The 25665-nt window shown below is 34.1% G+C and overlaps 1 protein-coding gene across 8 annotated transcripts in view; it reads left to right on the top strand.

Moving 5' to 3' along the window:
• Positions 1-25665, top strand: part of LOC105487026 (growth arrest specific 2) — a 176329-nt gene that overhangs the window by 94580 nt on the left and 56084 nt on the right. For all 8 annotated transcript variants that reach the window (XM_011750294.3, XM_071074959.1, XM_011750292.3 and 5 more), the window contains 3 exons: positions 6489-6552; positions 17780-17921; positions 24540-24647. In XM_011750294.3, the coding sequence (XP_011748596.1) occupies positions 6489-6552; positions 17780-17921; positions 24540-24647 (314 nt within the window). The remainder of the gene's footprint in view (positions 1-6488; positions 6553-17779; positions 17922-24539; positions 24648-25665) is intronic.

Genomic DNA, 25665 nt, shown 5'->3' with positions numbered 1-25665 from the left:
ATCAATTTAGAAATTGTCAAGTTAACTTTTTTTGCTAGAAATTTGTTTATTTTGTTTTATTTATATATATTCTGGTGAGCTGGGAGCTGGAGAAAAAAGGAATGGGGAAGTACTTTAAAAATACACACTTTTTTTGCTTGCTATAATTGTGTCAATATCATTATGTTATTGGATAATTATAGGACTTGGAATCCAGTGACTATGCTTCATCTATTTCTCTGAGAAAGAATCTACTCAACAAGAAAAGGGTTTGCTATCTGCGGTGTAGCATGCAAATGTGTGTGATTTGTTTGAGTATAACTTTAAAAACTTTTTATTTTCTGTGTTTGTGTTTGCTGTGTGGTACTGTCTTCTTCTGATGCATCATTCTGATGAGGAATTTTATGAATATTTTGTTTTGTTGAACATTGGCCAGCATTTTGCTTCAGAGCCAAACATTGTCTACCTGAAGTGAAAAGGTTTGTGTGTGGATTTTTAAATACTGGCATTTTCCATTTCATTTCTTAAAGTCACATGTTGCATCAGAAAAAGAATCTATGCCTGCCTTTAAGTGTTTGATAAATCACTCCTTATTCTTGTTTTTGTCTATACTGAAGACTATGAGAGTATTTTTGTGGAAAAAAAGCTATATTACTTTTGTTAGTATTAATTTACAAAAATAATTTCAGGCTACTCATTCAGCCCTGGATTATTTATATTCATTTATTTCCCAGGATCATTTTCTTTTAGACTTTTTGCTTTTTAACACATTTTGGTTTTATGAAATTTAGCATTTGAATTCACTTTTACTCTGGAATGAGAAAACCCTTTTCAAATCTGGCCCTCTCCCCTATGCCAGGGAAGATGCAGGAGGGAGCAATTAAATCCCTTGCCCAATGTTACACAACTTTTAAATGGCCCAGCTACAGTTTGAATTCAACTCCAGTCACCTTCAAAAATCATGCCCCATCTGTTATAGAAACGTATACTTTGTCTGCATTCATTTTAGATGTTGTTAGAATTATTTCAAGCAAAAGGAAAAAATATACACCAACTTAGAAAAGACTCACCTCTCATTACTGTTCTGAGTGATGGTGGCTTAATCCATTATTTTAACCTGGGCACTGGGTGCTAGAGAAAGAGCATTCTTTCTTCCAGGATATTTCTCAACTCCGGGGCAAAGGCAAAGAAATACGTTCTACTCTGTAGGATTTCCATTACTGATGAGATTATGAATGGAAGCTCCTTGTTCAAATGATTTATATGGATGCCATATTCCATTTTAAATCATTTTTACTGGTGATTCTGGGAAATGTGGATACTCACACATATGATTATTGAGCTTGTGAGATTCTTCTTTGTTTGCTTTTTCCTTCTTCTTGTTAGCCTCAGATCAGTTTTATAGCCCCTAAATTACTATCCCTATTTGACACCTACATTTAACCTCACAGATTTTTGTGTGGGTCTTACTCAGAGTGACATGACACAGAAAGTAGTTTGTGACTGTCTTCACTTTCTTGGGAAGCATGAAAGTTTTTATGTATCTTACAGATTCTGGCAGGAGAGAAATGCCTATAATATTTATTAAGGGCTAATCCAACATTCACATTATTTCCCTTCCATTTATCATTATCATCATCATCATCTCATCATCATCACCACTAACACCATTGTTATCCTTCACATTTGTAGAGCATGTTACATATATCAAAGCACACTTAAATATTTTCAGCAAAACAGATGTAGGAGTTATAACCACTATTTATTATTATAACATTGATTAATACAGTACTTATCAAACTTTATATACGCATCACCTGGAAAATTTGTTTAAATGTAGTTTCTGATTATTAGAGCTGGATAGGGCCCCAAATCTGCATTTTTAGCAAGCTTCTGTGCCATGCCAATACTGTTGGTCTGTGGGTCACACTTTAGTGCAAGAGAGTAACATTTATTGAGTGTTTGCCAGGTACCAAGTGTTCTTAACTGTATGGTTACCTTATAAAGAAGAGCAAGTAGAAAACATGGCACTTGTTGAAGAAATTAGCCTTAAGTAGAACCCAATTCTTCTGACCTCTAGATTACTATTTCTTCTATAATACCACTCTCCTTGGCATATTAGAAGCAATTCTCTACTCTGGGAAAGTAGGCAGTCATTAATTTATGATATTCTTATAAGTGAACAACATTTATCTAAAAGTATATTTTTCAAGTTTCCTTACTAAACAAAAGGCTAAAAAGCAATTTTCTTCAACATTACCATTAATGTTATAACCTCTAGTTATATAGAAACCAAATGGACAACACAATTTTTCATGCTTTCATTTCTTTGCCCATCTGTTAAAACTTAATATATTTAGCTAAACTATATATTCATGGTCCAATGCATTTTATCCTTGCAGATTCTGTGACATTGAAATTCTACCCTCTTGCTTTAGTGGAAGGCCTCATTTTCTATTCCTGGGGCTAGCAGCATTCCATTTGACATTTGATGCCCATGAGATTTTTTTTATAGAATCTAGGTTATGAGATTGAGTCTCTTGCCACATATTTTTAGAATGGAAACCTGTGTTACTTTTCCCAGAGGTGTTTTACATTATGCTTTTCTTGAAATGGTTTTGATTATTTAAAAAGAAGCCGCCAATGATAAAACCATTTGTGTAATAATCACCATTGACTAGAGAGCTCTTTATTTGTTTTGAAGAGAATTTGTTCAGAGGAAAGCTACAGCAATCCTCTCTTCTACCCCTAACTCAAAGCAAAAGACTTCGTTAATGTTACAATGATAAAGTGGGGAAAATTTCTCCTACTATAAATTTTAAAGTAACTAGACGCTCTTTTGAAAAAGATAAATGATGAAATGTGCTTAAAATGACTAGTACATATGACTGGATGCAAGGGCTTTAGTACAAACACAATACAATGAAAGTTCCCTGTCTAATCATCTTGACAAAGGTATACATTCAGTTATTTTATCTTCTAAAATAGATAATACATAATCAACATAAATAATTACTAAAAGTGAACTCTACTAAATTTAATCACAAAGGAAAATTAAAGGCAAGATATTTGGTGTTTCAGAAACTGATATATGTCCTAATGCAATTGTTACTTGAACTTTATACTTAGCATCAACTTGTAATCACTGAAGGATATCTGCTTTATATTTTATATGTTGGCCAAATTGACTCATTTGACATGAAATTTTATTAAATTTAAAATTAACTATATCTGATATAATATAAAAGATAAAAATTTAATGTATACTCATTATAACAGAATCAATTGAAATTACATCTCATAACAGTAATCTTTTCTTCATTTCAGAGTTTCTTTCACTGTCTAGTAACTGACACATTATGATGCACAAAAAAAAAAGTGCCTATGGGGAAAAAAGTGAATTAATGTTAATCGACTAAACCAAATAAAATAATAATAATGAAAAGAAAAAATGTAAAACTAACATTGGGCAGGTATTTTCTATATGTCAAGTACTGTGCTAAGCATAACAGTAAATATTATTTTGTTTAATCATCACAAAAATATTTTGAGGTGGCCATTATTATTTTCCTGCAGAAAAATGTGATTTTGTAGAATAACCTCCCAAAATAACATGACTAGCAAATATTAGTGCTCATACTCACACTCAGAGCTTTGTGGCTTGAATTACACAGCCATTATACTCTTTTCATCTATTAACTTTAGTTTAGAACTTGCTCTAGTGCCACAACAAAAGTCACCTTTTTAGTATAATATAGATACTACATACAGACATTTGAATTTAAATTTTATAGCCAGAAGGTAAGAGTGCTTGGTTTTGCAATTAAATATTCGCATGATTTAAATTCTTTCCTTTTCCAAAGATGCTAGGTAAAACGTTAGCCTTTATTCAGTTTGTTCAGCATCACAACCCCTATCACCACCACCACATAACCATCATCTTCCTTGTCTTATAAGGCATAGTAGTTACTAAGGCCTTTCTCTGTTTTAAGTATTGAGCTAAGTTATGCAACTATACAGATTTATCTAAGTCATTGCTTACTGGTCACCAATCATTCTTTTTTTTTTTTTTTTTTTTGGTCCATTAGTGGCCAGGCTTGGTATATTCGTTATTTGAAAAGCTATTAACGTGTGAGGTAATGTTACAGATGTGCTTTAAAGCAATGTTATTGCTTTATAAAAAGGCGATAGTTACACAAAAAATTGAAAGTAAAACACCATTTTTCTGTTAGCATTTTCCTAAGAAGTGATACTGGGGAAGAGGTTTATCTGTGTTAAATTTTAATGGGCTGATTCTGTTAAGGAAATAAAATGGAGAATCATGCAGTTTCTTCTCAGTTTGCCAAACTGATTTCCTAATGAGTCTATGATAGAGTTGATATTGAGTTTTGGCATGCAAAAGCTGTTTTAAATTGGTAAATGAAGAAGCAAAGAAATACACAAAATTGATGCATCCTGCATGTGAAATTGTCTTTCTTATAGCACTCACATTATTATTTTTCTTCAGAATGAACTTGATTTTCCAAATTAGTACTCAGAATATGTACAGTAAGTTGGTTAAAGAACCATTATTATCAGGTATTACCTTTTATAGTTGGTTATTAGCAGCACATTGACATAATTGAGTCAGTTAACTAATAGTTTTTAGATTTTGACACTCTTGTCATCAAGAAATGCATGACATTGTATCCAGAGCTCTTGATGCTACAGCCACTGCTTCACACAGCTTTTACTTAGGATGAAAGCATTAGCTTTAAAAGTCCTCCTCTCCTCAGTTTTTATATACTTTTTTCTCCCACTCAAAACTCCCTTTTGTTATTTTGTACCATGGATATGTTAAAAAAAAATCTGAATCAGAAAAAAAATGATGATCTAGACAGGAAGATCCATTTTCATTTGTTTATTTCTGTTTTGTAATATGTGTTATTGTTCTCTGTATGAAATTGATGACTGTGTGATATTACAGCCCTTAGGTTGCTATGTGCTGGAATTTATTTAATATGCTAAACCTTATGAAGTTGATATCATTCTAGCCACAGTCAACTTGTAGTACATTTGAAACTGGAGGTAGTAAATATCTTCATTTTAAACCCTTTTAATTAAAAGTAATTAAGAATTCCCTAACTAGGACTTTGTGACAATTTACTAATGGTCATCTGAATCTAAAATTTGTGTTATCAGTAATAGAAATATCTTGCAATTCAGATTTTCCATAATTAGTTGTAGGATTTAAAATTTAATGGAGGCATTAGAATTCTGGTAGGATTCAAATTTATTTTAAAAGCTTTAAAATGTCATTTTATAACCAAATAATAATACATTTGGATGTCTCCCTAAAACCAAATGAAATCACATACTTTTACAATCAGGTAAAAGTGTTTATTCTATTTACTACACACACCCAGCAAATTCCACTGTGCTGTCACTGGACCAAATATTGCCACTACCATAATCTGTAGAAAGAAGGAATTAGAATATTTAAGTTGAGTGAATAGACTAACGCTGGCAAGTTAAATTATTACAGAATTCTGTGTTTAAGAATAAAGGCAATATTCTCTTTTTCTTAAAGTCTATCAATAAACAATCAATAAGCTAATATTTTCTTTTAGAATATTATTTATCAGTGTAAGACTGTTCTCAGTGCAAATTTTTTCCAATCTCTCTTATCTTTATTCAGTGCTGAATAAAAGAATATTGTAAAAATCCCCACATTTTGCTTAAAAAAGAGAATAGTACGCTCTTTTACATGCTCTTCTTGTAGGCTTGACAAAAACAAGTATGATTTGTCAACGTTACTGAATGTCTATCAATAAAGCAAATGCACTAATTAATCACATTATAATAGAAATATCAATTCAAAGTATAACCTTCTGATTTGCTTTTGTGACGGGCAAAACTGGCTGATGGTGCATTGGTACATATTTACAAAATTCAGTCAGTTGAAACTGTTTCTTCCTAAAGTATTATTTAATCAGATTTGATTCAAAGGGCACATGAAGTGACAGGGTCTCACTTTGACATTCATCTTTGGAGGATAACAAAAGAATGTAGTATAAAATGTTTATCCTTATTTCATTTTTTTCCTGCTAAAACCACTGTTGGAGGTAGGCCCATAATATTAAAATGGCTAGCCCTTGCTCCATAGTTGTGTTTTGTGTTTTTAAATATCAATTATTGACAGATATCATAATTACAGCTACATAGGTATCCAATATTGACTTACCAATATTAATTAATTGAAGAAAACATTTTTAGGGTGAGATTTACCTGGGGTGAGAGTTCCTGAGACGAATAGCTTTCATGAGGAAGCATAGGCAGAGTTTTGAGAACGAATTTAAACTTTTAGTAGAGCCAGGTGAATTGAGGAATGTGATGGGTTCTATGACTGTCAGAATGAAGACTAGATCCTTTCCTGGGAGCATGAGGGATGAGGGTCACTGGCAAGCCAGTACTGTTGAGCTGCTTATTCCTCCTATTGTAAAGGTGTTTGCCTCTATCTTGTCTTTCAGTCCTCCACAAGCAACCCAGAGAAGTGTGTCTCTGTCTGCTAGAGCTTGGCCGGATTGCAGCCAGGTAGGTCAAACTACTGCAACTCTGTCACGACATAGACGATTTCAGCATCCAAGCAACACAGAAGCTTGCTGGCTTTTCATTGCTAATGTTTAACCTGGATGTTGAGAATCTACTCATTCGGGAATGATAGTATGAACTTCTTTAGGGCAGCAGTTGACCAAACTAAAAGTGTGCCACCAATATTCTTAACCTCAAGATCTTGTTGTCAAAGCCACTATGTCTAAGCATTTGCTAATATCGTTTAATAAAATACATTTTCCCTCCAAAACTTTCCTGGGGGTGGGGGAGGACATTGTACATGCAGTTTTATATGACAGTTCTCCTTAGTGGAAGTCTATTCCCATATTCTGTCTATCTTCCTCCTCCTTAACCTCCTAGCTTCCTATTTACTTTTTAATAATTTTCAGCCTCCCTTTTTATTCCTTTTTTTACTTTCCCTCATTCAACATTTTGCTCTTTTCGTTTCCACTTCTGACTGGGATGATAGTTTTAAAATTATCTATGTTTTTATTAGAAAAAGATATAGAATGTTATCCTTATGTAGAAGCCTCTTTGAAACCTGTTTTTTCCTGTAGGAAGGCAAAAGAAGAATTAATTGCAGAAATCATAGCTAAATAAGCAGAGCTAAACCTACTTGCTTTGGTTTCATGTTTTCCCATTTATTATATTGCATATACCATCAGACAGGGCTTCTGGCCAGTCCGTGAAGCCCAAAGAACAGGAAATGAAGATACAAATGTTTGAAGAAGTCTTGATGCAAATTAAAAATTTAAGATTAATTAGAAAATGGTTTCTTATCCACATCTCGGTATACTTTTAGGGTTGAGATTAGATGAACAAGTAAGATAAAGTGAGAACTAACACTGAATGAATATTCTCAAATAATTTATTAATAAAATCAAGAAAAAAATGGGTGAGCACACCAGCAATTTACAACATGGCTAGAAAACTTGCTGCCAATTAATAGACCTTTCTTTGATCCAATAGAAAATTAACCTGTAATCACAATGTGTAACCTCAAGTTCTTTATATCATCATATCAATACAATCTTCGTGAATTGTGCATCGGGTATAAATTTTATTTTGCCACAATAATTGGGTGTGCAAAATATTGCTTTAATGTTTTTCAATTCAAATTGAATATTTTTGAGTCTTACCTCAACAGGGAGTAAAAAAAACAATTTGAGACATGTGAAGATTTTTCTATTTACCTCACACTCTTCCCAGTTAATTGTGGGAAGGCCTCTGGGGGAGAACTCTCTAGTCTTGGTGCTCTCAGATATCCACTGCGCAGGCAGAGTTCAAACTTGTGGCCTCTGGCTGTTTCTTAGGACTTCGTTCTCTATCATTGCTGCCACATACTTGGGTTCTGTGAAGGAGCAGGATAAAGATACACCTCTTGCTTCTAGGACCCCGCCACACCTACTCCCCCACCAAACCTTGGGGCTTCTGGCCTGGAAGACAAATGGCCTTGAGTCAAGTGAAAACCAAGGACTTAGCATCTATCGCTTAAGAAAGGGGAAGTTGGCCGGACGCCAGGGCTCACGCCTGTAATCCCAGCACTTTGGGAGGCCGAGGCGGGAGGATCACGAGGTCAGAAAATCGAGACCATCTTGACTAACAGGATTAAACTGCCTCTACTAAAAATACAAAAAACTAGCCGGGCGAGGTGGTGGGCGCCGTAGTCCCAGCTACTCGGGAGGCTGAGGCAGGAGAATGGCGTGAGCCCGGGAGGCGGAGCTTGCAGTGAGCTGAGATCGCGCCACTGCACTCCAGCCTGGGCCACAGAGCGAGACTCCACCTCAAAAACAAACAAACAAAAAGAAATATAGATTGTCTAGAGTTCCTACTTAAAGAGAGAATAGAGAAAAAAAAACTTTTTTGTTACTTAAATATTCTAAATATTTCATCAGATAAGCATCTTGCTTCTGAAAGTTGTGATACAGAAGTAAACAGACGGGATTATTCTATCTCTAGAATTAGGTGGGATTTATAAATTTTCCTCCAATTTAAGTTTATAGCATTTGCCTTATTTCTGGATTTTATTTTATATATTGTTATTATGTATTATATTACATGAGCACTCTGATTAGGGAGCCCGCTGAATAAACATTTTAATCATAGGCAAGCCATCAAAGAGCAAGACAAGCTGCCCAATTATAAAATGCCTTTAAGGATCACCTTTCCTCCAGCTCTGAGTCTGGCATAAATTGTCCCTTGTTACAGGATGTACAACAAATTAAAATCTTGGTAAATGAAAGTGAATTATAATGGCCTTGTCATTTTCAAGGTGATACATTATATGAAGGGTTCCTCCCACCCAAATATTTTAAAATTGTGATTTGGGGTTGTTCCATTTCTGACCGTGCTTCATTACCATGCAACCTGATAAAAGCAGTGATTATTCACTTTACCAAAAAATAAATTATGGATTTTACAAAAGAAGATCCACAAGGATTAAGATACCCCTTACATTAAAATATTTAATTTGCAAATTTGGTCTTTTATCTTCTTTACTCATTTGGATGGTGTGAAGTATTGTGTACTTCCAGCAATAAAAATATCCTATGAGTTATTCATGGTGCTACTGTTGTTTCAGTGTGTGACGTGATGGTAAACAGTTGAATACCAGTAGGATAGATTGAACGTTTAAGTAAGAATGTCTAGGTTTCTCTCTGGATACATTTAAAGTTTTTTTCATTTTGATGCAAATTCAAATGTGTTTTACAAACAACAACCCAATAAACCCAGATCTTACTGTTTTACCCCTGTGTTGAAGCATAATTAGTTGAAAGAAAAAAGGGAAATTTCTCTTAATCTAATTTTACTCCTAAATTTTGCCTTCCATACATTAAACTTACATCTAAATGCTTAAATTTGTGCTTCTCACAAACCCCTAAAGGATTATACAAATTAATAACTTAAAGCAGTTTTAGGCAGAACTAGAACTGATTTTGGGAGCACTCTCAATAATCACAACAGTAATTTGCACACAGAGCAGATGAGTTTAAACCTTAATGAAGTCTCCAGTACAATATTGTGAGTTTTGTGTTTTTCATCATTGAAATACGATGTATTCTTATATTTGATTCGAAACACTTTTCCAGATTACATAAACATAATTTTAAAACCATAAACATCACTTTGGAAATGATTCCCAGTGAGTTTCTGATTTTCTGCCATGTTTTCCTCTCTGGGGACACTTAGTGAAGCTCCTTTGCAAGCTGTGGGCTTCTCTGAGTTCTGAGATGGCTGAATGAGACCACTTATTTTTGTTCTCATGGGTAAAACTTCCTTTATTTTCAACTAAATAGAGCTATCATCACTGGAGAGTGAAATCCCTCTGCTAATATTTCGGAAAAATATCAGTTTCTGAATATAAAATATGTGTTTGACTTGTGAAAAGTAAAACTCTGTATAAAAGCAAGTTAATAAAACCTCAAAGATATTTTTAATGACAGTGCTTTGATATTCATTGCTGAAAACGAAGTTAGTATAAATTCAACATTTTTTGACTGTAGAATTAAAATGATCCTTATAATAGAAGTAAAAAACAACTTTTGATATTTTCTTTTGGGGTCATAATCAATAATCAGTGGTAGAGTGGAGTTTTTGTGATTTTTAATTTTTAGTATTTCCTTGATTTGGAGCAAAATTTATGACCATTTAAAAGAAATATACTTTCTGAACATTTTCTTTAATCTCTCATTTTAATCCATGGTATTATGAAAGGAAAAGTTACTTAAAAGAAAAAAATGTTCTTATACAAAGATGATTAACTGATCCATCCTATTTAAAGCACTTGAGCTAACTGCTGAGAACATCATATACTTTCACATGGTTGAAATTTCCTTTCAAATCTAAATCAATCTTTAAATTGCTTTAAAACAGAAGATAAATGAGGAAAAAATTATCTTGCAAGAATCTATAAACTGTCTGTTATATGCCTTTAAAAGGGCAGTTTCTTGCACTAGGCTGTAAAATTTGTTCCTCTAACCCTAGTAAAATAGGATCCAGATGTCTTTTGTTTGAAAACTCTAGACTACTAAATAGTTTGAGTAAATTTTCTAGTTCAGGTCTCAGTTTGGGGACTTAGTTATTTTACCTAGAGCTCGAAAATTGTGTCAAGTGCCAGAAAAGTGAGAAATCCATTTCTAAAACCTCATCATAAAGTCATTAACCATAAGACCTGTTCCCTATCACTTTTTTTCAAAAAAAGACAAGGGTATGTTGCCCTCTGAGTATTCACCCTACTTTCATATCACTGGGGTATAAAGGTATGAGGATATGATTTTAGTAGATTCGACCTTCTTGGTCTCTTTGGTGTGACCCTTAATTTGTTGGAGAACAACAGCTACTCCATTCTAAAACTCTGAAATCTTTGTAGTTGGAAGGGAGTGGAAAATACTATAAATGTGTAAAAACCTCATAGACAAAATAAAAATGTGGAGTGGTATAGAGTTCATGGAAACCAGAATGAAGCAGCCTTTTGGAGAACAGAAAAAAGATCTATTTGATGACTAAGTTGGCTTGCAGGTGCAAGCCCCCAACCCAAAGGGAATTTTGTGATTTACAATCTGTTGACATCTCCAGACAGACAGGAAGCCAATGAATTGTGTTTAAGTATGCATTTCAGGACTGGCTGACTGTACCTTAGGCAGTTTGAAGTATTCAAAAGCCAATATAAGCAGAGATTTGGGACTTAGTGTTGATTTTTTATGTTCAGTGGCATAACTAATTTTCAGCATTCCCAGATAAAGAAAAATCTCCAGAGAAAGGTTTTCCATGTGTGACTTTGTTACCAATTTTATTCAAACCTAGTCTACTTTGTTTATATTGGACATAGAGCCAAGTCTGTTGTTACTCTAACATATTTATTATTATTTCACTTTGTAAAAAAATTTAAAAATTATGCAATCTTTCCCTGAAAGGGGGCATGAATCCACCTACAATTACAAATGAAATCATATTTTTCCAATTCACCTAATTTAAGTTTCAAATATGATATTTTCACTTATGGATGACTTTTATTTGGCTGTGACTTCTCATGTCTTAAGTTACTCTAGCCTCACTACCAAGTTTATGTTATACTCTTAAGAACATTATACATAACCCAATTTTATAGCTTCCTGGAACTAAGATGGCAGAAAAGTTTACAGAGTTTAAAAGGGACTGCTTGCCGAATTTTATCCAGTGAGTTAGTAGCAAAGCTGAATTTATAACTTGATCTGCTAAACTCCAGAACTGAGATTTTTCTGATATTTCACAATTCTAGGGAAATTTATTTAAAAAATACCTACAGTAATTTTTTTGGTAAAGAATATAACAATATTACTTTGTATTTTAACACCTTAATTTTGAAGTCAACACGATGTCATTCAGTGGTATAATATATTCTAAAACCAAGAATTTTAGCAACAGAACCTTAGGGCTGCAGTTTCCAGGTTGTGCAACACTTAATTTGTCAATTAACTTATCAACAATCTCAGATGTTGTGCCATGTGTCAGACACTATACTGGACACATAAAGTATACTATTTTAATTCCTTCTAATAACATTAAAACATAGAAATTAGAATTTCCATTTTATATTTAAATAAAACTGAGATTCAGAAATAATATATGTCAAGATATCCAACAATGTCAGGTGCATGGAAGATGTTCAGTAGCAGTTGCTTTTCTAAGATTCTTCCTCTTGCCTCCCTCCCTCCACTGCTACAATAGATCTTGAGAACAGGCCATTTTCATTTCTACTTTTCTGATAGAAAAATAGACTCATCGAGGTTAAGTGATTTGTGAAATTTTAGAAGTAGGTTATAAAGGAAATAGGAGAATAAGAACAAACTAACCCCAAAGCTAGCAGAAGAAAAGAAATAACTAAAATCAGATCATAACTGAACAAAATTGAGACCCCAAAATCCATACAAGGAATCAATGAAACCCAAAGTTGCTTCTTTGAAAGGATACCAAGATTGATGCACCACTAGTTAGATTAACAAAGAAAAAGAGAAGATCCAAAGAAGCTCAGTCAGGAATGACGAGGATGATACTACAATTGATCCCAAAGAAATACAAAAGATCCTCAGAGACTATTATGAACACCCTATATACACAAACTAGAAACTCTAGAGGAATGGATAAATTCCTGGAAACATACAACCTCACAAGATTGGATCAGGAACAAGTTGAAACCCTGAACAGACCAATATTGAATTCTGAAATTGAATCAGCAATAAAAAACCTACCAAAAAAAAAAAAGGCCCTGGGCCAGATGAGTACGCAGCTAAATTCTACCAGACATACAAAGAAGAGCTCGTGTCTATTCTACTGAAACTATTCCAAAATTTAAGGAATAGGGACACCTCCCAACTTCATTCTGTAAAACCAGCATCACCCTGATTCCAAAATCTGGCAAAGACACAATGAAAAAAGAAAACTACAGGCCAATATTTCTGTTGACCACAGGTGCAAAAATTCTCAACAAAATAGTAGTAAACTGAATTTAACAGCACATTATTCCTGGAATACAAGATTGGTTCAACATATGCAAATCAATAAATGTAATTTACCACATAAACAGAATTAAAAACAAAAATCATATGATCATCTGATAGATATGGAAAAAACTTTTGATAAAATCCAAAATCCCTTTATGATTAAAAAAAAAACTCAATGAACTAGACATTAAAGGAACCTACCTCAAAAGAATAAGAACTATCTATGACAAAACCACAGCCAACATCATCCAACATCATATTGAAGCAAAAGCTAGTCAAAACTGGAAGCATTTCCGTTAAGAACGGGAATGAGACAAGGATGCCTACTCTCTTCACTCCTATTCAACGTGGTACTGGAAGTTCTAACCAGGCAAGATAAAGCAATCAGGCAAGATAAAGACATAAAATGCATCCAAATAGGAAAAGAAGAAGTCAAATTATCTCCCTACAAAAAAACAAACAAACAAACAAACAAAAACACCTAGGAATACATCTAACTAAAGAAGTGAAAGATATCTACAAGAAGAACCACAAAACACTGCAGAAAAGAAATTATTATTTCTTTCCCACAAACAAGTGGGAAAACCAATATCATTAAAACAACCATACTGCCCAAAGCAATCTATAAATTCCACACCATTTCTATCAAACTGCAACTGTCATTTGTTATGGAAGTAGAAAAACGTATTCTAAAATTCATTTGGAACCAAAAAAAAGGAGCCGAAATAGCAAACACAATTTTAAGCAAAAAGAATAAAGCCAGAAACATCACATTACCTGACTTCAAGCTATACCCTAAGGCTACAGTAACCAAAATAGCATGGTAATGGTACAAAAACAGACAGAACAATGAAACAGAATATAGAAGCCAGAAACAAAGTTGCCTACCTGCAGCTATCCGATCTTTGACAATGTTGCCAAAAATAAGCAATGGAGAAAGGACTCTCTTATTCAATAAATGGTGCTGGGATAATGAGTATCCATAAGCAGAAGAATGAAACTGGATCCATACCAATCACTATATACAAAAATTATCTCAAGATACATTAAAGATTTAAATGTAAGACTTCAAACTATAAGAATTCTAGAAAAAATCCTGGGAAATACTAGGATTTCTAAATACTAGGAGTAAATCCACAAAAGCAATTGCAACAAAAACAAAAATTGACAAGTGAGAACTAATTAAACTAAGGAGCTTCTGCACAACAAAAGAAATTCAACAGAGTAACAAGCAACCTACAGAATGGGAGAAAATATTCACAAACTACACACCTGACAAAGATCTAAGGTCCAGAATCTATAAGAAACTTAAGCAATTCAATAAGCAAAAACAAATAACCTCATTAAAATTTGGGCAAAAGACATGAACAGACACTTAAAAAAACATACAACTGGCCCCAACACATACAAAAAAGTTCTCAATATCACTAATCATCAGAGAAATGTGAATCAAACCAATAATGAAGTCAGGCACAATGGCTCACACCTGTAATGCCAGCACTTCGGAAAGCCAAGGCAGACAGATCGCTGGACTCCAGTTTGAGATGAGCTCCACCTCTACAAAAAATTACAAAAACTCCACTTTTACAAAAAAATACAGAAAAAAAAAATATTAGCCAGGCATGGTGGCATGTGCCTGTAGTCCCAGCTACTCAGGGGGCTGAGGTTGGAGGATCACTTGAGCCCAGGAGGTTAAGGCTGCAGCGAGCCATGATCACACCACTGCATATCCGCCTGGGTGACAGAGCAAGATCACGTCTCAAAAACAAACAAACAAACAAACAAACAAACAAAAAACCCACCAGTTAGTGGTGAAGCTGCTGAGACAAGGGAAGACTTATACACTGTTGGTATGATGTGAATTAGTTGAGCCACTGAGGAAAGCAGTTTGGAGATTTTCCAAAGAGCTTAGAACCGCTATTCAACTCACCAATCCCATTACTAGATATACACCCGAAGGAAAATAAATCATTCTACCAAAAAGACACATGCACTCATGTGTTCATAGCAGCACTGTTCACAATAGCAAAGACGTGGAATCAATCTAATTGCCTATCAATGGTGGATTGGATAAAGAAAATGTAAGACATAGAATACTATGCAGTCATAGAAAAGAATGAAATCATGTTATTTGCAGTACCATAGAGGCAGCTGAAGGCCATTCTTAAGCAAATTAACACAGCAGAAACAGAAAACCCAATACTGCATGTTCTCACTTATACATGAGAGCTAAACACTGGGTACTCATGGACATAAAGATGGGAACAATCAACACTGGGAACTCTAGAGTGGAGAGCAAGGGAGGGAGGAAAGGCTAAACAAAAACTATTTATTTGGTACTATGATCACTACCTGGGTAATGGGATCATTTGCACTCCAGACCTCAGCATTATGCAGTATGCCCATGTAACAATTCTGCACATGTACCCCTGAATCTAAAATACAAGTTGAAGTTATTTAAAAAACAAAAAAATTAAAAAGTAGATTAATGGAGCAGTTAGTTCAAAATCGAACTCAGAGAAGAATGAGAAATAAATCTTAGTATGAGTATTGTTGGAACTTGTCAAGAGCAAGGTAACCAGATGCTGTCTAGAATTCAGCATAATCAATGATTACTAGAAAACTAAAAAATAAAAAAATTAAAAAATGTGCTCTAGTTTTCGACAAAGTTAAAGTCTTCCAGATTAACTTTTTTTGGTGAAGCATTTTGGTACATTTAATACTTACATGTTTTATTAAAGCCTTGTGTGCAGTTAGGGATTCAAAATCATAAGACTGAATTCATATTAAGAACCTTATTTTCATATGAGAATAGAGGAATTTTTTTTACATTCAAATGGTAGCTATTAGGTAATCACCCTGTGCCCAGGTCTATGGGAGATGCTTGTGATTCTTGGAATGAGACAGACGGTGGTCTCGACCACTACAGAGTTTGCAGTCTAGCATGTTTCCGCCATTGTCCTGTCCCATAAACTGTTACCTATGTACGAAAGATTAGAAATATGTTCAGTGGTGCCTACAGCCTTTTAGCTAGTGATATCGATGTAAGTAAACACGAATCTGTGGACTAGAGGCTGTTCTCAAAGCAGTAATTGTTCAGTAGAATTGAGCTCACTAGACTGTTTTGTTTAAATTTTCCATCTCTCAAAGGGCTCCTAACACATAGCACCCCTCTTTACTATCTGAATTCTGAAAAAATAGAAAATAAAAGACTTACATATCACCTTTACAGCTAAAAAGATCCAAGCTGAGAGACATGCTTAGTGTCTTTAACAGAGCTCCAGAATTAGGCCAATTAACTGCCTAGTCACAAGCAAAGTGGGGGTCCATGTGGAGGGCTCCTGGTGGACAGCTTCTTCTCCAGAAGAAGTAGGGTAAACTAAGTAAAGCATGTTCAGTTTATTCTTAAATTTACTGATTTTATAAATCCCTTTACATTGTAGCGGATGGTTAATGAAGCAGAAAAGCCAGGAATAAAACTACTTGAGCATCCACTGCAAAAACCAAACACCAAGAATAGGGAAATTGCTTTCCCCTAGGAGTATGTACTGAACATATGTGTAATGGTATCAGTTAAAATAATAAGCCATTAGAATAGGACAGCTATTTAAGGTTAAATCTAATGATGTTTTCATATACTGTTCAATAAGAGGTACTAAAACATATTGTCAATGTATTATCTACCTATAGATTATTTACTTTGTAGATTAAAAAAAGTAGATAATAGTTGATTTTTAAAAGTATCTATTTTTATAACTCTCCAAGTGATTTTTTCCCTCTCCTTTTTAACACCCAATCACCTGATTAAAGTCAGAGAATCTGCATTCAAGTCTTTATCCTGCTTCTCACTAGTTATATATTTTCTCTAGATCTCTATTGTTACCTGTAAAAGTGAAAGGGTGTAAATTAATGACCCCCAAAACCCTTCACAACTCTCAAATTCTAGAATTATTGTGGGCCTTCTAGGTACAGTTGATATCTACTTAGGAAACCAAATCTAATTTAATATTTAGGTAAAGAAATACATGATTACAGGAGATAGTAACTATGTCTCTCCCTTTGAACTTTTCTGGCATTTATAATTTGCAACACACATTTTTTGTACCTTGTTTCTCTAAATTATGTCTCTTTCCTCTCTGCTCAGTTGTTTCCCAACACAATATATGTGCTTTCATTATGCTGTTCCTAGGAGCATAACCTATGACATTGTATAACCCATAGTACATTGTTCTGGGCCCATAGGAAATATATTCAAAGTTAATTCTCTCCTGCTAAATCATTTGAAGATGTTTATTTCTGGGGATTGCTGTTTGCAAACTTGACTCTGACCCTCTGATTGTATTTCTATTTTTAACAAACTTAGGTTCAAAATAGTTTAATTACAGCACTAATATCAGTAAAGCTGGTAAATGTGAATGCTGGAGACCAAATTTTACATGGTTATTCATGTTGCTGTTTCATTAATATATTGCATTGAGTGCTTTTATTTATTTTTAGTATACTATATGTGTCCATATATGTGCACATATGAATACACAGCAGGTATATGTGTTTTTCCTCTGCTTAGAAGGATGCTAATTCAAGAGCTTACCATTTCAATGCCAGAAAAAAGTGAATGTTGCTTTTAAAAGTCAGCAATTTACTCCCATGGTGCTCGTCATCAAACGTAATATATTGTAATTTTATCATTATAAGTTATGCATGTGTAATGATCCAGTGTCTTTTTAAAGGTATGGTGTGGAGCCTCCTGGTTTGATAAAATTGGAAAAAGAGATTGAACAAGAAGAAACACTTTCTGCCCCTTCTCCTTCACCTTCTCCTTCATCAAAGTCTTCTGGAAAAAAGAGTACAGGAAACTTACTGGATGATGCAGTAAGTAAAATCAGTCAGACTTCTTACCAACGGTTAGTCTCTCCTGCACTACAAAACATATTCTGTGCAATCTCATGTCAGTCTAATCTTTACCAATATCAATTTTCTTGAAATTTATTTTAAGCCCATATGAAAAACTTTGTAGTCCTACAATTCATTTTGAGATTCAAAACTGAACTAGTTGTTTAAAATAAAGTGTCACTTAATGCTGCAGAGCAATATCTAAAACTTTAGAATAAGTCAGCTCCCTGAAAATTGTATTTGAAAACATGAAAGTCTGTTTGTCACTAGATCACGATTCCCACTTTCACAGATAAGAAGTCTGAAAACAAGATCTTGAGGATTGTTAAAGAAGGGAAAGTAAGTATGTGATAGAGAAGATAAGTGCCTTTTATGGACTACCATTGTTTTTCAAGTGCTCTCATCTATGAAAGGCAGGTTCCATCTTGAGGAATGGAAACATAGAAGTTGAGTAACCTGCTGAGGGGAGGGGAGGAGCTTAGATTCCAACAGAGTTTTGTCTAACTCTTCAAGGTCCCTCTACTCAGCAGAGTACTTGAGTCACAATTTTTTGTAGTTAGAAAATGTTTTAACAATTCTCTCAGAATCACAGTAAATTGTTTTTAGGTATAGCAGCAAACACGGTGAATTAAAACTCTCAAGGTACCTTGGTTGTCTGTTAAGTAGTTACTGGTTATGAAAAGCGGTGTGGTTGAGTATGTGTATGCATATGCCCTCCACACATATATTTTAAGTGCAAATGTAAAAAATATTAATAAAGGAGATAAATCATGAGTGACTGGGATGTTGTTTATGCAAAGTTTGTATTTTGGGAGTTGTAGTTGCTTATGAATTTTATAGAAAATCTCTATGCCAGAGGCATTAGACTGACGTATATCTCACATACATGGAGAGAGTCCTTAGAAACTAGCACCAACCACAATGCCAGCTGTAAAAATAGGCAGAACTGAAAAGGACTGGTTGTCCATAGCTGTGAGTTTCTTCCTCCAGGATATGAGCAGAAAAGAGTTGAGAAAATGATTCGACACTACAGGATGCAGAAAAAGAGATTTATCTGACTTTTGCTTTTCCCCATGTGACACTATAAACGCTATTGCAGACTTAGATGAGCCGAAATATAACGGTTTGTCTCATAGATTAAGAACCCTCATTTCTTTTAAGGGCAGCAAACATATTAGCTCTTAAAGGTATCTTAGCCAGTTTAATTTGGTTTCTTCTGGGTAACTGTTCAATCACTCTGGAACTAAAGAAGAACAGGTAAGACATTTTGATTTAATGCTACTGAAAAGGATTTTAAAATCACATAACTTTATCGAAGAATTGGTCATATACCTTACTTTTCATAGTATTTCACTTTTTATTTTGTAAGGAAATTGAGTAACGTTATGTTAATAGTAGATAATGGTCTATTGTTTATATATTGATGAGAACATTCTTTCTTCTCTGTCAATATACTTTTTTGACTAGACTTACTTTAGGGTAAGATGTACCTCTCGTCTTTCTGTTATAAATGTATTTTCCTGTGGCAAATATACTTGCTTATAGTCCATATCCTCTCAGCTATCACCTTCATTCATTTTTTCAAAAAATACCTTATAGTCAGAGTTCCAGACCACTGAAGAGTATCTGGTTAATGTCCGTCTTAACCTCCTATTGAATGAATTACTGTATCGAATGAATTTTTTTAGTCCTGAAATTATGAGATCGCTTCCTGGTATTTGACACTGTTGACCACTCCATTCTTGAAATGCATCTCCACAACATTTCCGCTACCAGAAGGATCAAACTGAATGCACTTTGGATTTGGTTAAAATTATATAGGGTTCCCTATAACATCTAGGGTGAAACCCAAGATCGTTCACATGTCATATAGTCCATTGCCCTCCATGTTCTGGCCTACTGTGTGTTTTCTGGCTATTTTGTCTGCTGCTTTTGTCCCTGCATTTTGATGAAGCCATTGTTGCTTTCTCACCATATTTCTGCCTACTCACCTATTACACTACTTTTAAGCACCTTTCCATCTTTTAAAATTAAGGTTGTGCTACCTCCTATATAAAGATTTTTCTGGTATCTCTCATCCCAGGTATACTTGGCAAATTATTCCTTGGTGTTCCAAGTATTTGTACATATTTAATGAAGCATTTACTGTATTAGGCACAAATATTCTTTCATCTCAAGGTGCAGACCTTGTACTCAAAGACAAGGACCATATTTTATCGATCTATATCCAGTACCATGTTTGTTGGATAAATTATCAATGTAGCTAATCAAAGTTTAACCTTCTCCCTTATTCTATTTATCCAAATTGGCCACATGCTCTGAAAATGCATGCACCTTTCATTTCTATTGTAACTTTGTAGAGGGAGGAGATGCTGCCACTTGAAGCTATTTCTGTGAAGCTAGAAAAAGTAGCTAGGATGATTTTCTTTCTTCACTAGCTTGTCTCATATCTGACAATCCTTGGGATCGGGAGAAAAACAAGAGAGGGCAGGAAGGTGGTAGGAAATCTATGAAAAGGATTTCAGAATTAAACCAATACTCCAGTTCAGAAAAAGAGAGTGAGATAAAGACTTTCCATACAATTGTAAGCCAGTCAGTCAGTCCATGGTGGTTCTCCCCTACTCCCAAATTGTGTGCTCTCAATTGAGAACAATGGAAGGGATTTCACAGGAACTTTAAACCTTCTTTAAAGTTTACCAGAGTTTAGAACATAACCATCTGCTTAGTTAAAAGTTTTAATCGAATGTAGGAAATATACAATGTGGATATTTCTGTGCCTTTGTCAGCTAGAATACTATGTTTCACAAGTCTTTAAAATGGCATTTTTCAAGGAATGTTTGATCAAAGACACCATGGTTAAATTAGTTTGAGAAATACAACTTACTATAGTCCTCATCTAGAGTCTGGTGATATAGTTTGGCATATCAAAGACTCTAGTTTGGCATATCAAAGACTCTAGTGAGTTCCATAATAAGATCTTGTTTAACCTGGAATCTTCCAAACTTATTTGACCACAGAAGCCTCTTGTTCCTTCATTTTACACTGGAGAAAACTACATTGAACTATTTGCATTCTGTTTGATAGGGTTTTTTTGTTTGTTTGTTTGTTTGTTTTTTACTGAAGTGTTTTATTTCAGGAACAGTGGAACAGAGAGAAAAGTAATTTGAACTTCACTAACGTTTTAAATCAGAAATTAATATATCTAATATAAAAGGAAATTGTTCCTATAGTAACCGCTTCACTGCATGTGGGGCATATATAGCAGTTGGGAGTTCAAATTGATGTACCCCAACATGGGTTTTAGAATAGAAATATAAAATAGAGATTGCTTGCAGAGTTTCTGCATTTAGTTAATAATATTGGCTATTTTTACTCTGGGAAAGCTATTATCTACCACCTCAAAAAAGAAAAGGAGGAAAAAGAGAAGAGGGGTAATAAAAGGGGGGAAAATAAACAAGAAATAAAAATAAAAGACAGAAAGCAAAATAAGCAGATCTGTGTTAAGTTATTATATTCCAGTGAACAGTTTCAGCAATAACTGCCAGTTTTGAAACCTTCAATGTTTCTTCACATTTCTTTGTTTGATACTTAGGGGAATAGTGGGAAAAAATAGGTGACCATTTATGTGGAAAATATATCACCTTCTTTAATCAAGATATCATGAAAGAAACACAGTGGTGTCCATTCAGATTAATTTATTCTCCAGATGTCCTGATAGAGTGATTCAGCTGTGATAAAACGGTGGAGTCAGGTTTAGTTCTCTTCTTTGCTGGGCTAGTTCTCACACAATGAGTTGAATACAGTTCTCAGAAATCATTCTTACTTTCTTCCTCTTCTCCATCAACTTCCTCAGTCTGGGGATGAGAGATAGCATAATTCTGAGTAATCAGGCTCCTCTTGAAATCCCATTTCAGCAGAAAACTGGCTGGGTTCCTAGCCAAAAAAGAACACCTGCCAGACTGACTTTTCCCTAGGTAATGTAAGAAGCATAGATGTCATCAGTCGCTGTTTACTTAACAATATATTTCCACTGGCCACAGTCTGGCCTTGTTTCTTTCATTTCTGCTTCCACCTCTCATACAACTACAAAAACAGCCCTTGATTTTTAAAATCAACTCCATTTTCAAAGCTAGAAAGGCATTAGAGAAGGGCAGGCCACTTGAGAAAATGTTTCTTGTATTTTACTTCATTTGATACCAAGAGTTTCTGTCTTTTGTCTAAGAACACTGAAAAATGGAAATACTTTCCACACAGACTTATGATTGTCATTTTTTAGTGGAGGAACCAGTTGAACATCAATTTACTCTTTGGTTAATTACCACATGGCAGCAAAATTGTGCCAAGCATGATCCTCCTAAAGTTTAGGCCTCAGGCCATGTGCTTTCTTGATGCTGTCAGTCTGATTTTCTTCTGGATGATCAACCCTTCCTCCCAATGCCCCTCCATTTCTTCATCCTTGCTTTCCTCATGGAAGCCCTTATTTGTGGTGAAAAGAAAAACTGTACCACTTCTAGCAATGGCATAAACATAATTTACATATATATATACACATATTTATATTTAAACATATTTTAAAACACATATAGAAAGAGATACACATAGAAAAAACACTGAAAACAGGAACCATAGACAACATTCATTGGTCCTGTGACCCTACCCTCAGTCCCAGAATGTGGTTCTGCATTATTGGAAGGAAATGATATGATCATTATTCAACTTTTGTACATCTTGTTTTATTATCATCGTCCCATTAGAAATAACCTTTCAAACAATTTCTTAGAACAGAAGTCTATTAGTACTGGGGTGAATGTATCTATGGGCCAAGTATAAGAAGATAGAACAAACACAGAACACAAAGAAATTGCCCTAATCACTAACTTAATGTTAAGTAGTTTTCTCACTTTTTGATGAAAGCTATTTCTAAGATTCTGTGAATCCATGATTATTTTGTTCCTCTGATTTCCCCCTGTGGCCTGTATAGATTCATGTTCTTATTTATCTATTTTGTCAATGTATATTTAATGAATATTTATTTGCCATTAAGATGTGCTTTATATCAATGATTTTAAAATATAGTGAAATACCATCTTAACTCTAAAGGAACTCAGTCTAGCGAGAAGACATTAAGGTTAACCACTAAATGAGATACAATATGCTATGATAAAAATAAGTACCAAAAGCTATAGGTTTATATGTCAGCAGAATTAGGGACAGCAAAAGGGACTGATGGCAATGTATATATTAAAGTTGGTTCTTTTGTTCTTCCCCCCCCCCCCAAATAGTGTTGATTCTCTTTGTATACATCCTCATTGAGTCATAATTGCTTATGAGATGAATTTAATTTCAGGGCTTTTTTCCTTTTTTTGGTTATTCTTCCAGTGTCTTATGCTTCCATACTTTCTGGAACATTTCTTATTCTAGGAAAAACAATTTAATTCATTTACATTAACATGCAATTGAGTTCATGTTTTACCCTCTGCACAGTTTTTGCTTAGAAGGCTGTTTAAAGTCAGAAATTGAATTATTTGAAGGAATGATTGCATTTCTTTTGTGACATAAATGTAGACACCATGACATCTTTGTGGAAGAATTTCGGTGAGGAAAATCCAGGCCAATTTCTAAATTTGTTCTATCTAGCTTCTAAATGCAGGCTGCACATCATTTATAGCTTTCTGTTTCTTCTGTGGAAACTTTTCCTCAAAACACAGGAGATTATTGTTTTGGGTTGATTGGTTGGTTGGTTAGTGGAAGAGCAGACAGAGTGGGTGGTTCCCAGTCAGGGAAAACATAAACATTAAATTGTTCCTAAAATCATGGGCTATTATATCATCTTCTAGTAATGACAACTATTCATAAGCTTTGTGCACATATCATTTAGATTATGTATTTTTAAAAGAGTGGAAGAATAGATATAACAGGGATGAAAATCTGATATTCAGGCATCGATTACATAGAACACATGTAAGCTGTAAAACATGGTCGAAGAAGGGTTTGATAGGTAGGAATTACTGAGATGGAATGAGTTGCAGGGTAAATCTGAGTAAATGAGATTAATTCTTAGAGAAAATCTTAGAGTTCAAAATAAGGTGAAACAATAGTCTCATTTAAAAAACAACAACAACAACAACAACTTGTTAAATTCACTCTCAATTTATTCTGAAACTTAGTAAAATTAATACAATTAAAATTATACTGAAGTAACATAAACTCTATGTTAACATACTTTCTATTCTAGTTTTCAACAGGTTGACCTTGACAACCCAAATGTGCATCGTCTTTTCAGTCCTCCAAAAGTAGGAACCCAGCTGATTATTTATATTCTATAATTTCAGTTGATTTCCCGCTCATTATCCTCCAGCCTCGTCACTGTCATTAGCTAGCTTATGCCTTAGTGCAGTCATTTGCCTTCAGATGTCTTTGGGACCTGAACTTTACGTAGTTATGATTTAATGTGATATTCTTATGCTCACATGATGTCCATAGATAAAGAACAAGTTTAAAGTCATTAAGGGTTCAGCAGCCCTGGAGTCCTTGGAGCAAATTAACATAAATGCAACCTAATTAAGAAGAATGAATTTACCTGCTCTTCTATTTCAGGTGAAACGAATTTCTGAAGATCCTCCTTGCAAATGCCCAAACAAGTTCTGTGTGGAGCGGCTCTCCCAAGGAAGATACCGAGTGGGAGAGAAGATCCTTTTCATTAGGGTAAAGTTTTACTTTTCACTTATTTTGTTCCTAATGGAAACATTCAGAATTTGAGTTAGGGGAAATATGACAGATAAGAGCAGGAACTTCCATATGGTGCTTACATTTAAAGATACATGGTATGAATTTTTTTTTTTTTAAGTAGTATACATTATAATGTTCTACTGAAGGCTAAATAGAAATGTTTTCTCTTTGTACATATACCAAAACACATACACACCAAAGACAGGTGGAGATCAAATAGAATGAAGAAGCCTTTCCATTTGTGTTCTGTTTTGCTAAGAATCAAGATAATTTAATCTCTCAAAGCAAGTTTGTGACTTTTACTAAGACCAATAATTCTTTTTTAAAAAAAAAATAAGAAAATGAAAAATAGCGATACATTCCTAGAAATCGGCAGTTGAAAATAAAAGTAATTTTCTGCTTTATGGTTTAGTCATTTCTAAAGGAACAGAGGTTGTGATTTTTTTTAAAAAACTATATTCTTTCCTCAGTTGAAAAAGTTAAAAAATATCTTGCTGTTTTGTAGAACACTGATTTGAATACGTACATCTAGTACCAGCAATGTGTATTCTCACAATACTCAAATCTGTAATGACTCTGTTGAAATTTTGCCCTTGTAAAGTTTTCTTAATTTCTATTTTTGACCAAAACTTATTTGCATAACAGGTCTTTTTAAAGACTCTGCAACATGCAGTTGAAAAAAGAAAGTTTAATCATAATTTTAGCCTTAAAATATAATGTTAATGATTTTGAATTTTAATCTAATTTTAGATTAGTGTTTACTAATATAGTTCTTAATTTTCCAGGAAATAATTGCTGTTCTGCTTTGGAATAGCAGCAAAAATGATATAACAATGTGTTATTATTAGGGGTATGAGATCTGGGTAGATGGCCTCACTAGGAAAGGCAGTTGTCTGGTTTGCTTATTGTTTTTTTCTTCTTTATTGCAAAGATAGCATACATATTTTGTTAAGTCAAACTGCCTGCTGTCACTTAGTACATTAAATAATAGTGA

The sequence above is a fragment of the Macaca nemestrina genome, chromosome 12 (genome assembly GCF_043159975.1).
Source record: "Macaca nemestrina isolate mMacNem1 chromosome 12, mMacNem.hap1, whole genome shotgun sequence".
NCBI lineage: Eukaryota > Metazoa > Chordata > Mammalia > Primates > Cercopithecidae > Macaca > Macaca nemestrina.
Note: the sequence above shows the minus strand (reverse complement) of the source record. Positions and strands in the feature narration are given on the sequence as shown.